This window comes from Acomys russatus, chromosome 16 (genome assembly GCF_903995435.1).
Source record: "Acomys russatus chromosome 16, mAcoRus1.1, whole genome shotgun sequence".
Classification (NCBI taxonomy): domain Eukaryota; kingdom Metazoa; phylum Chordata; class Mammalia; order Rodentia; family Muridae; genus Acomys; species Acomys russatus.
The window spans coordinates 7,897,895-7,910,094 of NC_067152.1; the positions used below are offsets into that span (position 1 = coordinate 7,897,895).

General features: G+C 49.8%; 1 protein-coding gene across 1 annotated transcript; it reads left to right on the forward strand.

The window, feature by feature from the left end:
• Nucleotides 1-548: 548 nt before the first annotated feature.
• Tmem98 (transmembrane protein 98) lies at nt 549-12,200 on the forward strand. The gene is made up of 7 exons (XM_051158112.1): nt 549-700; nt 2,601-2,784; nt 4,353-4,484; nt 5,643-5,676; nt 7,723-7,838; nt 10,160-10,219; nt 11,511-12,200. Exons 2-7 carry the CDS (start codon nt 2,654-2,656, stop codon nt 11,716-11,718), a joined length of 681 nt encoding a protein of 226 aa, XP_051014069.1. The 5' UTR covers nt 549-700; nt 2,601-2,653; the 3' UTR covers nt 11,719-12,200.

Sequence of the window (12,200 nt, forward strand, 5' to 3'; positions counted from 1 at the left end):
ATGAAGGACAGCCTACTGGCGACGGTTAGCAGCCTGGACTATGTCCTGATCAGTGAGGTGTGTCCTCTTCACAGTGGGATGTCTAGGATGGGATCATGGGCACAACTGCCTGGCAGGGTCCTAGACAGTGGTTGACAAGAGGCTTGTGTCAGGTTACAGATTTTCTGTTAGCTGTGGGCGAGCCTCTCCCCTGACACCAGTTCCCAGGATCCTTAGGAGGGCCCCCAAGAGAAGCGAAGTCAAATTGCTGCTTACAGCTAGCAAGGCAGACTCCAAAGTCTGCAGACAGCAGCTGGCGCAGGGACCCAGCCCTGTGCAAACCGTGGGAGCTCCTACCCCCACTCCTGGGTGGCCAGCTGGAGGGCAGTGGGTGTGGGCGCACGGCCCTCACACTACCCTTCTGCCCTGGCCTCCGTGGGTGCACGTGGAGCGGTCCTCGGGTAGTCAGTGACTGTCTCCCAACTGCCCCAGCCTCCCGCGACGCCAATCCTCGGGCGGTCAGGGGCCTGGCGGGGACGGCGGCGCCTGGCAGCGGGGGATTTGGGTGCGCTGGCTGGGCCGCCCCGCCGGGGGTGGATCTGGTTCCTCGGCCCGCCCGCCCTCACTCCCGGCATGCCTTGCTGCTGGCCGCTGCCCGCAGCACTCGGACTTGGCCTTGGGGGATCAAGGGGAGCCAGGGCGCCCCGGAGCTGCAGTTGAGGTGGGTGAGCACGCGAGGCGGGTGATGGGAGGGCTCCCTGTGGGCTCCGGGGACCCAGCTTTGTTCTGCCAGGCAGATGTGGGGCAGCGCGCAAGTTGGGGACCAAACTTGGGAGCGCGTGTAGTGCGGTGCCAGCCTTTCCTGGCGGCGGCGGGCAGGGACAAGGAAGGGAGAGAGGGTTCGCTCCCGATGGGTTTAGAATCAAATGGAGGGGGAGGGAAAGAGGGAGGTGGAACGAGAAAAAGAGATTGAGGGAGAGAGGAAAAGTCACGGAGATACAGAGAACACACAAAGAAAGAAAAGCGCACAAAGGAACGCCCACACAGAGGGATCGCAGAAGAAGGCGGAGGGAAAGTTCAAGAAAGCACAAACACTCCGAGAAACACTGAAAACTACTGAAAGAGAGAGAAGAGGAAGGCAACACGCACGCGGTGTGTGTGGGTGTTTGGAGAAATGGGGGCATGGAAGAGATGATGTGGGAAGCCAGGGGGATATGGGGGGATGGGGCGGAAGCCTAAAGAGGAAGACATGATAAGGAGGAAAGAAAAGGTAGACAGGAAAGACAGTAGTGTGTGTCTGGAGAAACGGAGGCAAGACCCTGTTCCCCTCTATTCATGCTTTCCCGATAGAGGTTCAAGATGAAAACAAACAAACAAACAAACAAACACACCGAGAGAGCAGCTTTGCAGACTGCTGAGGAGGTTTCCTTGATTGCTGAGGAGGTCCCACCCTGTTTACCTGGTGTTCTCACTCATTCCTCAAAATCCAGCTTAAGCAGTCCCAGGTCTGTGAAAAAGGCTTTTCTAGGAAGTGTCACGCAAATGCAGTCACTTTATTAATCAAGTCTGCGCATTTCTAGACTTGGATAATATCAACACAGCTGAATCCTTCTTCCTTCCCGTGGAGGAGGGACCAGGTCTTCCTTCTCTAGTCTTCAGAAGTCAGTGCTTGTTGCATCGTAGTTGATTAATATACGCTCCCTGAGTGACCGTCAAGAGAGTGTGAATTCTCGGAGACATGCACATAAACATTGCTAGTAGAACATTCTTTTTTTTTTTTTTTTTTTTTTTTTTTTTTAGTAGGTGAAGAAACTAAATTAAACCCAGGGAGGGGAGGAGACTTGTTCAAAGGGACGCATGGCGTGAGCAATGGCTCACATACAGGATAGTGGTCCCCATAGGATTGTGTCATGTAATGACATCATAGCTGGTCTTAGTGTGTATAAGTTCTATGTGGGCATTTGACAGTGACCATACCACTAGGTAATACGTTTCTCAGAACAGATGCGTGTTGTTAAGCCATACCTGACTGTTGGTGTGAAAGAGCCTCCCAGATGGCTAGGGCAAGGAATGCGCCACTCTGCTTGTAAGTTCCCAACACTGACAGTGGAAGTCAGAACACATCATGGAGTTTTTGTTCTTCCTTAGAAAGGAAAAGGAAGGTGACTGTTGACTTCACTTTGGGCGGGTGGCTTTCTGCTTGCCAGCTACACAGACTTGGACAAATTCCTCAACCTCCTGGAACCTCAGTTTCTTCATCATAAAATAGAAATTCCAACACCTGCCTCATAGAGTTGTTGCCAGACAAAATTACACACACAGGGGTGTCTGATACAGAGGGGCTCCGTGCTAAGTACAACCCCACCTTTGGCTTCTGTTGTGGCGTTATTTTTCTTGCATGTTTCGTAACGCGAAATCATCAAGACCAGTGCAAATGTGTCCCAAGCTTTTGGCATGGCATATGATATACCCTGCCTCAGGCCCTCGGGTTTGCAGGTGACTTGAGGGAGCCTTGCCACCTTTCCCATCCTTATTTGCCATTTTCAGCAGGTGAGGCCCAGCAGCCCCTTCCCTCCTTGCCATGTCTTCACTTGGTCTACTTGACTTTGTGCTCTCTCCAGCTCCTACCTGCTCAGAGGATGTGAGTAGACTGTAGTTGGAAGCTTCCGGAAGCATGGAGACCGTGGTGATCGTCGCCATAGGTGTGCTGGCTACCATTTTCCTGGCCTCATTTGCCGCTCTGGTGGTGGTCTGTAGGCAGCGCTACTGCCGGCCTCGAGACCTGCTCCAGCGCTATGATTCCAAGTGAGTAGACTGTGATGGAGAGGGAGGAGAGCTGAGCATGGACAACAGAATACCAGAGGGACAGCAGCAAGTTGGAGCTGGGCCACCTCTGCTCAACCTAGTCTCTCTTAAATGGTTCCTGCAGGCCACACTTTATACTACAAAGACTTCAGAGCTTAGGACCATTTCTCAAAGTGTACCAGCATCCTGAGACACCTCTTTCTTCATTCAGCCATGAAGACGTCACTGAATGACACAAAGTCCCCTTCTTTGTGATGCTAGCGACCTCATTTGGCAGGGGGATGAGCCAAACCCTATTCCAGCCCAAACCCCTGGGAGCAGAAATCTAATGCCCACACTCAGCCACGCATCTAAACAACAAGTGGTCCCGGTCATGCAGTCCCAGCTCAGGGATGCCTGTCTCCTTGCACAGCAGAATTCTTCATCACCATGCCTTGTGAAGTGAAATTGATTTTGCAAAGCAAGGTCAGGTTCGGGATTTTGAGTGGAGAGATGCAGAAGGGATGTTGGCAACCAAACTTAGGTTTCTGACGTTTCTTTATCTTAACTCTGCCAGCATCTCCGATGAGTGGTTAACAGCCTGCGAATGCCCATTTATGTGTCCCAGAAGGCTCTACTTTGAAATGAATATTTTGCTAGCTTGGGTTCTACAGAAGCCTGCAGGAAAGAAAAAAGTAGTTTTACTCAGAGGGGTGGTTCCCAAAAGTGATTCTGTACCCCAGTTACTGGGCACAGGTAGGCTTGGGCGATCAGAACGTGAACCTTTCCATACTTGTATAGGCTTGAAGGGAAAAGAAAAAAAAGACAATGAATCTGTCTAATACTTTTCCCCCCAAGACAGGTATCTCTATGTAGCCCTGGCTATCCTGGAACTCGCTTTGTAGACCAGGCTGGCCTCGAACTCACAGAGAGCTGTCCTTCCTCTGCCTCCCAGGGGCTGGGATTAAAGGCATGTGCCAACACAGCCCTGGGCTTAGGACATCTTTGGAATCATGCTAAGTCTGTCCTTTCTTCAGCAGGTCTGCATCCTTTACATTTGGTCTGCTTTCTTGACCCATTGTTTAGCTGTGTGCCTTGTCTTGTGCTGTGGTCACATTACTGTCAAATCTGTGTCCAGGACAAGTGTCCTCTCCTCTAAATTTTTGATGCCTTTGTTCCTGTAATATAATAACTGAGATGTTCACTGTAAAGAGAAGCGGTTTCTTATGGTTCATGGGCTAAGAGCTCCTGACCCATGGTCAAGTGGACTCATCACCTTTAGATCTGATGGTGCTGCCAGATGGGAGTTCGTGGAGAAGCAAACTGCTCACCTCCTCGTTAGAAAGCAAAAAAGAGAGCCAGCGTCTCACCGTCCCCATTTAGGGTCCAGCTTCAAAGACTGAAAGCCCTCCCACTAGGCTCTACCTCTTAGAGGACCCATTTCCTAATAGTGCCACTGTGTGGACCAAGCCTTTAACACACCATCCTTTTGGGGACAGCTCAAGATCTAAACTATTGCAGTGGCTGCCACGAGAAGAGGTTCAGCCAGTCGCTTGCCGTGAACCTCTAACAGTGCCTATTCCTTCTAGGCCCATCGTGGACCTCATCGGTGCCATGGAGACCCAGTCTGAGCCCTCGGAGTTAGAGTTGGACGATGTTGTGATCACCAACCCCCACATCGAGGCCATCCTGGAGAATGAAGACTGGATTGAAGACGCCTCGTAAGGCCTCAGGGGACGTTTGCTTGCTAGTCCTTTGGCATGGCAAAGGGACTTCCGGGTTCTTTTACCAGGACATTCCGCTGTACCCCCCCCCCCCACACTGGTGCTCTCCCCCTGTCCTCATCATGAGCCATGCCAGCATAGGGCACAACAGTGTTTGCTTTGTCCTATTCCTCTGACTTGTAGGCTCGAACACACGGGCAGTTAGACGTGTGCCTGACATCATTATAAAGTCCCCCAGGGTGGTTGGGTTATCCTTGGACTGTCCAGGAATTTTTGAGTGAGCTCCAGACAGCCTTTGCTTTCAGGGTCCCAAGGAGGGTTGCGCTCTGAGAAGTTTGTGCCACCCTCTTTCATCATCCTTTATCCTTTTTTTTTTTTTTTTTTTTTTTTTTTTTTTTTACTGACGTTCATTTAGGGGGCGCTATATACAGGGTGTGAGGCCAGGCTCTGCCGACGTCAAAATGGCAGAGAGATAGAACTGCACCAAAGCCATTGTCATAGAGACTCAGTGCGGGGGGGCGTGGGGGTGTGGGTGGGGTGGGGTGGGGGAGTAGGTGAAGCATGTCCCAGAGCGATGCCTTTAAAAAACTTAAAATTGTACTTAATGTGTTTCATGTTGACATTTTATACATGTATATCATGTATTTTAATCACACTCATCCTCCCATTACCATCTCCTGTGCCCCCCATACCGCCTTCTTTTATGGTGTGTGTGTGTGTGTCATTTAGTTTAACTAGGGCTGCTTACAGGAATTATTTATAGGAGCACGGCCATCCCAACAGTGGCTACACTAAGTAAGAGGATGTATCTCTTTACCCAACAACGGTTAACTGCCTATCAGCTCTTGTGGAGGATGGGGATCTCATAAGCCCCTTCCCTGAGTGGGTGCCTTTTGACTTGGGTTTGCTGAGAGAGGAACTCACCAGGCTAAGTCTAAGGGGAAGGACATGTTGGGCACACAGAGATATAAAATGATCTTGGCAGGGGGGTGACAGAGTTGGCTGGAGGAGTTGGGTTGGATGTGCACACTGGGGATTCTGCTTGGAGGTGGCTACCTGCTGTGCCCACCTGGTGCTGGCTGAAGAGCAGAGGGCATAGCTAGAAGGAGCTGGGCTCTTCAGAGCTGCACTGATACTTTTCTCTTGTCTCCCCAGGGGTCTCATGTCCCACTGCATCGCCATCTTGAAGGTAATACTCTGATTTGCCTGTGAGGTCAGGGGTGGTTGTTGGAGCACCAGAGGGGTACATGGAGTTGACCTTGTGAGCAGTCCCTAGTTAGCTTTGTGCTGCATTTCTCCTGTCAGCTGCCTTCTCTCCTATTGAGTCTGTTTTACTTTCGTGGGTTTTTTTTGTTTTGTTTTTTTCTTAGACAGGGTCTCTCTGTGTTAGCCTTGGCTGTCCTGGACTTGCTTTGTAGACCAGGCTGGCCTCGAACTCGCATCAATCCGCCTGCCTCTGCCTCCTGAGCGCTGGGAATAAAGGCGTGCGCCACCATGTCCAGCTATTTTCGTGTTCTAAAAGTCCTCTTTAGGCTTTTTCTCATCTGGTCCTCTTAATACAGGGACCTATGGAAGGGACAGTTTGGGGGCCTCCAGTAATAATCTTACCAACCATGAAGCAAATGAAGCTCTGCCCCTACCCCCACCTCTCAGGATCCTTTCTTTATTAAATCTGAGCTCAGACCAGGGAATGAATGCATTCAGAATCTGGGCTTCAATTACTAAGAGTTTCCCCTGGCTTCTTTGGTAACAATAGTCAGCCAAATAGTTAGAGTTTAAAACAAACAAAACAAAACAAACAAACAAACAAACAAACAAACACAAAAACAAAAACCCCAAACTACAAGTTCCTCCACTTGGAGGCAGACTTTGGTCTTTGAGTCCTGAAACCTTTGGAAAATTTACACCTAAATTGCACGTTAGCCATTTCTAAAGTCCCAGCATTCATTTCTCAACTCTTGCGTTATATTTTCTTCCCTAATAGAATAATAACATGCAAATATTTAACAAGTTGCAAATATGAGTGTCTCCTTGTCAGCATCCTTATCTCTTTGTCTACTGATTATTCACTATTTCAAAGGAGACAGCTCGCTCTTTTCTCTGGGGTCACTCAGTACAGGATATTAAACAGCCCCCTTTATCTGCCTCTTCCTTGGCTACCTCTGTAGGAAATTGTTGCCTGGCGGTCAGGAAGTTACTTGGATGTGTAAATATGGCTGCACATACAGATATGACTGTAGACAGAGATAGCTAGGTCCTCTGGCTGGAGCAATAAACCGTGACATTTCCCTTTGCCCAGCCACGGTGTGCCCTGGGCCTTGACTTTTTTTTTTTTTTTTTTAAATCTTGTCCTTTTCCATCAGAGAGGGAGGGCCCCTCTTCTTGGATTGGGGATCTTAGATAAAGAAAAGGGCTTCCGAGCCTCCTCTTGAGACCCCAGAATGCCTTTGCTTCATCATCTCCCCTACATGGGAGTGTGGAGGGTGTGGATCTTCCTTCCCAGGGACCTCTGCTTGGTCCTGCTTCTGTATTCCCGCCCCGGGTACCAGCAGGTAATGGGACTTCTTTGCAGGGATAGAGGCATGCTTGGTTTTTAGCATGGTGGGATTATAGAACGGGGCCTTGGAGGTGGCCAACGGCGCTGGTGGAAGAAGACGAAGCCCACGTGTTGTCATTCTTTCCCCTACCCTGCTTTTTCCAGGGCCTTTTCATCATCACCGGGTGAACATACACTGATAGCACCCAACCCTCAAAAACTGCCAACACAGGTGCCCTTAGCGGAGAATGTGCCTTAAAGACAGCAGTCGCCTTTTGTCCAGCCCCAGTTCAGTGAGCACCCCACTGGAGATATTAATCCATTTAGAATTCTAAACCATGAGCTGAGGGAATAGAAAGTACTCGCCAAACCAAAGGTGGCAAAATTAGAGCGCGTGATCTTTTTTTTTTTAGATGGATTATTCCAGCTTAGTCTTCATTGAGCCGAAGTTCTGCCCTTGATCTGAGCCCCATCCCCCAACCCTGCACTCCCAACCTGCAACCACCACCCAGACTGTTATTGGTCTTTTGCCTCTTTCCACTCCATTTTCTCTCATCACTAGGGCAGGAGCTAGCTTAGTGCTGGTGCTGGTGCCTAAAATTGGGCTGCATTGGTCTTTGTCAGGGTGGCAGAGCCCTTGGTGTGGGGGTGGGGAGCCAGGTCACCCTTCATCGCCTCTTTCCCTTCTTGTTATATTAGATTTGTCACACTCTGACAGAAAAACTTGTTGCCATGACAATGGGTTCTGGGGCCAAGATGAAGACGTCAGCAAGTGTCAGCGACATCATTGTGGTGGCCAAGAGGATCAGCCCCAGGTGAGTGGTCAGCGGCTATGAGGTCCCACACTTCACAGGGGAAGCTGAGGTAGCCAGCAAGGCTAAGCAACACTGTAAAACAGGAGGTCCGCAGTCTCAGTTATCGGAAACCCCAGTGTATACAGGACTGCCAAGTATGGGCATTTCTTTTCTTCTTTCTTTCTCTTTTGTTTTTTTGTTGTTTGTTTGTTTGTTTTGTTTTTTTGTTTTGTTTTGTTTTGTTTTTGAGACAGGGTTTCTTTGTGTTAGCCCTGGCTGTCCAGGACTAGCTTTGCAGACCAGGCTGGCCTTGAATTCACAACGATCCACTGCCTCTGCCTCCCAAATACTGGGATTAAAGGGGTGCACCACCACACCCTGCAGTATGGGCATTTCTAAACTGAGGTGGTCACCTACCCTCCCCATTCCCAGCACAGGTCCTTTAACAGCTCAGCAGGTGCATTTACCGCTGGCTTCTATGCTACTATTTCCAGCCATGCCCTTAGGTCCAGCCTGCTAGCTATATTGGGGACTAATTTGGGGGACATCTTCCATGCTGACCCTCATTCGATGCTTGGTTCTCAGCCTAGCCACGTTCAGACCTCCTGAATTCCAGGCTGTCTGCAAAATCCCCTGTGGGAGGTACCCAGCAGGGCCTCAGTCAACAACTACACCCCCTCAGTTGGACTGGAGTTTTGCAAAGAAAAATAAGGCCCTTTTCTTAGAGCAGAAGGCTGTGCTAAAAGCGTGCTGCCACCTGGTGGCTGGTATGTGGATTTGCTGTCAGATGACTGATTCCAGGAAAGTGTTCTTATCAGTCACCTGACCCCGCCTCTGCCTTGAATGGCCTTCACTGTGCATTCCTGGTGCCTGGGTTAAATCATGAGCAAACACTGGCCCTTTCTGTCTCAAGAGTAACCTAGTAAGGCTGAGGAGGAGCAACGTGGAAGATCCTCTGAGACATACAAGACTTTGGTGTGCTTGAATGCTGTCTAGGTAGTTCAGTGGATTGAGATGCAAGCCAGAATAGCAAATGGTTCTCGAGTTGCTCCCTGGGTGGTTGTGTGAGGTACACCCCCTCTCCCCCGCTCCCCACTCCCTCCACCCTCCCCACCGCCCCCTGGCTCCAACTTGTGTCAGGCATTGCTACTGATCTACCATTTTCAGCCGCTGCAGTGCTCATCATATCTGTGGGACCCTACCTTGTGCGCTCGTGGGGCTAGGAGAGGCCCTGAGGTACAGGTTATAAACAGGGTGTACGGGTGCTGAGATTTCTGAGACGGGGCAGGGTTAACAGTGTACCAAGGTGAGAGTGTGGCACTGGCAGGAAGGTGGAGCTCCCGCAGAGTACTGCCCTTCATGCTTGTCACCAGAATTCTCTTGTTTTCTCCCTTCACCCTCACGAGTTCTCCCTCTGCCTGACATTTGTCCCCCGTGTCCTTCCTGTTTCATTTTCTCCATCTGTCATGATGATGAGTTATTATTTCAAGGGAGGCGGCTTCTGCCTTGGGTTCTGTGGAGAGGGAAGGGGCTAGCTGGGACGTGCTGAGGGTCGCTGTGCCTCTGCCACCTGCTTGCCAGCTCCTCAGACCTGAGTGAGAGTGAGGGCTGTAGTTTTCTTAGTACTTTTAGAAATCAAACAATACAATTTTCTTTTCTTTTCTTTTTTTTTTTCTTTTTACTAAGTGATCCATGGGAGCAAAATCTTGCACCCTACAAATCAGAACAGGTGGAAACTTAAAATATTAGCCATGGACTATGCAGGATGGAAAAGACACAGTGGGATAGTTTGAACCCAAGTTAAGCTGTGACTTTTCTTTTAGTGTTCCATGTCGTTTTATTAGCGTCTTAAAAAAAAAAAAACGCAAAAGTAACAAATTCTTATAAAAATTAAGCTACTTCAGGAAAAGTAGGGTGCTCCCTAATTCCGCCTTCCCCAGCTTGGAGAGATTAGCCGCCATTAAGTTGTGAGCCTTCCTCTAGGCCTCCCCTCTTGCAGTGCATAGCTTTGGTTTACTGTTTGTATGTATGAAAGAACACAGTGCACTCGTGTTTGGTGTTTAAATGTAGCAGTAGCGCTGCACGTCTCTCCATATGTGTAACCTCACACATTTTAACCATTGGAGCGAGAGCGAACGTACAGAGCAGAATATTTTCCAAACAGAACCTGATGTCTTCCTGTTAGACTCTGTCTGGACATGCAGAAGAAGCTGCTAGGGAGAGGACCCGGGAGATGGGCGAGTGCAATACAACAGAGAAGTCTAGAGAGAGGATGGGAAAGAAGGAGGGAGAAAAGGAGACAAAGTAACAATACCGACACTAATCCCTATTGTCTCCTCTAGAGTGGACGATGTTGTGAAGTCAATGTACCCCCCACTGGACCCCAAGCTCCTGGATGCACGGTGAGAGGGGAGGAGGGCCCACTCATCTTGTCACAATTGAGGGGTACGGTTATCCAGCCCATCAGGGGGCTGCCTGGGTAGTTTAGAGAGGATGGTTTTCCAGATTTCCAAGGCCACCCCCTGGCTCGGGGTTCATCCCTTTCTATGTCGACAGTGAGCCATCCAGTGAGTGGAGATGAGAGAACACGGTCTTCCTTAAGCCCTGAGATGAGGGTGTGGGTGTGCACGCTTAACTGGCTGTGCTAACTGCACCTCCCCGCCCTTCACTCCCTACTCCTTCCTCTGATCTTTGGACTTCAGAAGCAGCCACACCTTGCTGGAAGCACTGTCCAAAACACGTCAGCCACAGCGGAGCTCAACCCCTCACCAGGCATCTAAAGGCCCCCCTTCTCCTTACCCTCCTCCACTCTGCAGAATGCACACCACCCTACAGACTGCAAACACATGAAATACCTACTTACGGTCTCCATTTGATTTGTGAGGCTCCCGAGGAGGCCATGTTGTGCGATGGTTGCCAGGTGGCCAGTAAGTCATGGCATGTCTGCTTTGGTTTCACTACCCCATTCCTGCCGCTGTTCACCATTCTCCCTGGGTTAGTAATCGATGATGGCGCCCCGAACACATCTGGCACACTCACCATATAAAAATTATTTTATAGTGAATCTTTCAGTCAGATTAAAAAAAAAAAAAGCAAAACAAACAAAAAAACACACACAAAACATACAAAAAACAAACAAAACAACAACAGAGAAACAACACAACAACAAAACAAAACCCTCCTCCTCAATTTGATTTTCAATTACATTTTCCTTAGCGTTGAATAAGCCAGCTTCAAGCTTATTGATTTGTGATCAATAAAGGGATGCTCACTGAAGAGGGATATCTAGAGAGCCCATCTTTAAGTGGGCAGCAGTTGGAGATCTGCTCATCCAATTGACCACGACCAAACTGTTTCATAAAACACCCTTCTGGGAGCTGTTAATGGGAGTGTTGCAGAACGCCTCTTCCACTGTCTCAAGTGCATTTGCCAGCTCCCCCGGGGTCCCCTTGGAGCTTTGTTAAGCTCATCAAAGCCCCCCACCCCCACCCCAGACAGGCTTTGGGTTAACCTCATTTAAGCCAACCATGCCCTATGTATTTCAGCGAGGACCCATTGTGTTACGTAACCACTCACTTTCCAGGGAAGGGTCTCCACTGTGGGGAGCAGTAACCTAGCATTTGTACTCATTTGGGCTTTTGTGCAGAATCCCCCACTTTCTACAGAACCTGATCTTTTTTTCTCCCCCTGTAGGACAACTGCCCTGCTTCTGTCCGTTAGTCACTTGGTGCTAGTGACTAGGAATGCCTGCCACCTAACCGGGGGCCTGGACTGGATCGACCAGTCACTATCTGCTGCTGAGGAGCACCTTGAAGTCCTTCGAGAGGCCGCGCTGGCTTCTGAGCCAGATAAAAGCCTCCCCAACCCCGAGGGCTTCCTGCAGGAGCAGTCGGCCATTTGATCTGCAAGGTCCTCCTAGTCCCTGCCCCTGGGCGAGCCTTCTACTTCCTGTTGGTTTAATTGTTTGCTAGAGCTCTGGCGGCCAGCCCTGGGTGCAGAGGGAAGCTGAGAGCCTCGTGCCAGACGCCTCTGCTGCAGTAGCAGACGGTGGCTGGAGAGTGGCAGTGTAATACCACAGTTAGGGAAGCCACCACGTCTCTCCTACAGCAGAGCGCAGAAAGCTGCAGAGCTCATGGCTAGATTTAGCTCCTTTAATGTTTCCAGGATAATTGAGTCGCCCTCCAAGAATCAAGAGGCTTCACGTTCAATTAGAATTTTTGGCTTCTGAAAATCAAGGTGCGACTCGGATCTGCGGTTCTTTTAGAAGACAATCAGAGCTAAGTCACTAAGTTGAGATTGTCTCTTTGGGTGACCCTTGCACTCCCCTTGCTTCTTTGTGTTCAGTACTTGGTCCCTGAAGCATCTGAGCCCCGCCCTCTGCCC

What these genes read in the sequence shown, in the direction of transcription:
- Tmem98 (XM_051158112.1), top strand. Translation starts at nt 2,654, where the DNA reads ATGGAGACCGTGGTGATCGTCGCCATAGGTGTGCTGGCTACCATTTTC. An exon ending in GCCAAGAGGATCAGCCCCAG is followed by an intron (nt 7,839 to 10,159) that starts GTGAGTGGTCAG and finishes TGTCTCCTCTAG; the next exon opens with AGTGGACGATGTTGTGAAGT. An exon ending in CCCAAGCTCCTGGATGCACG is followed by an intron (nt 10,220 to 11,510) that starts GTGAGAGGGGAG and finishes CTCCCCCTGTAG; the next exon opens with GACAACTGCCCTGCTTCTGT.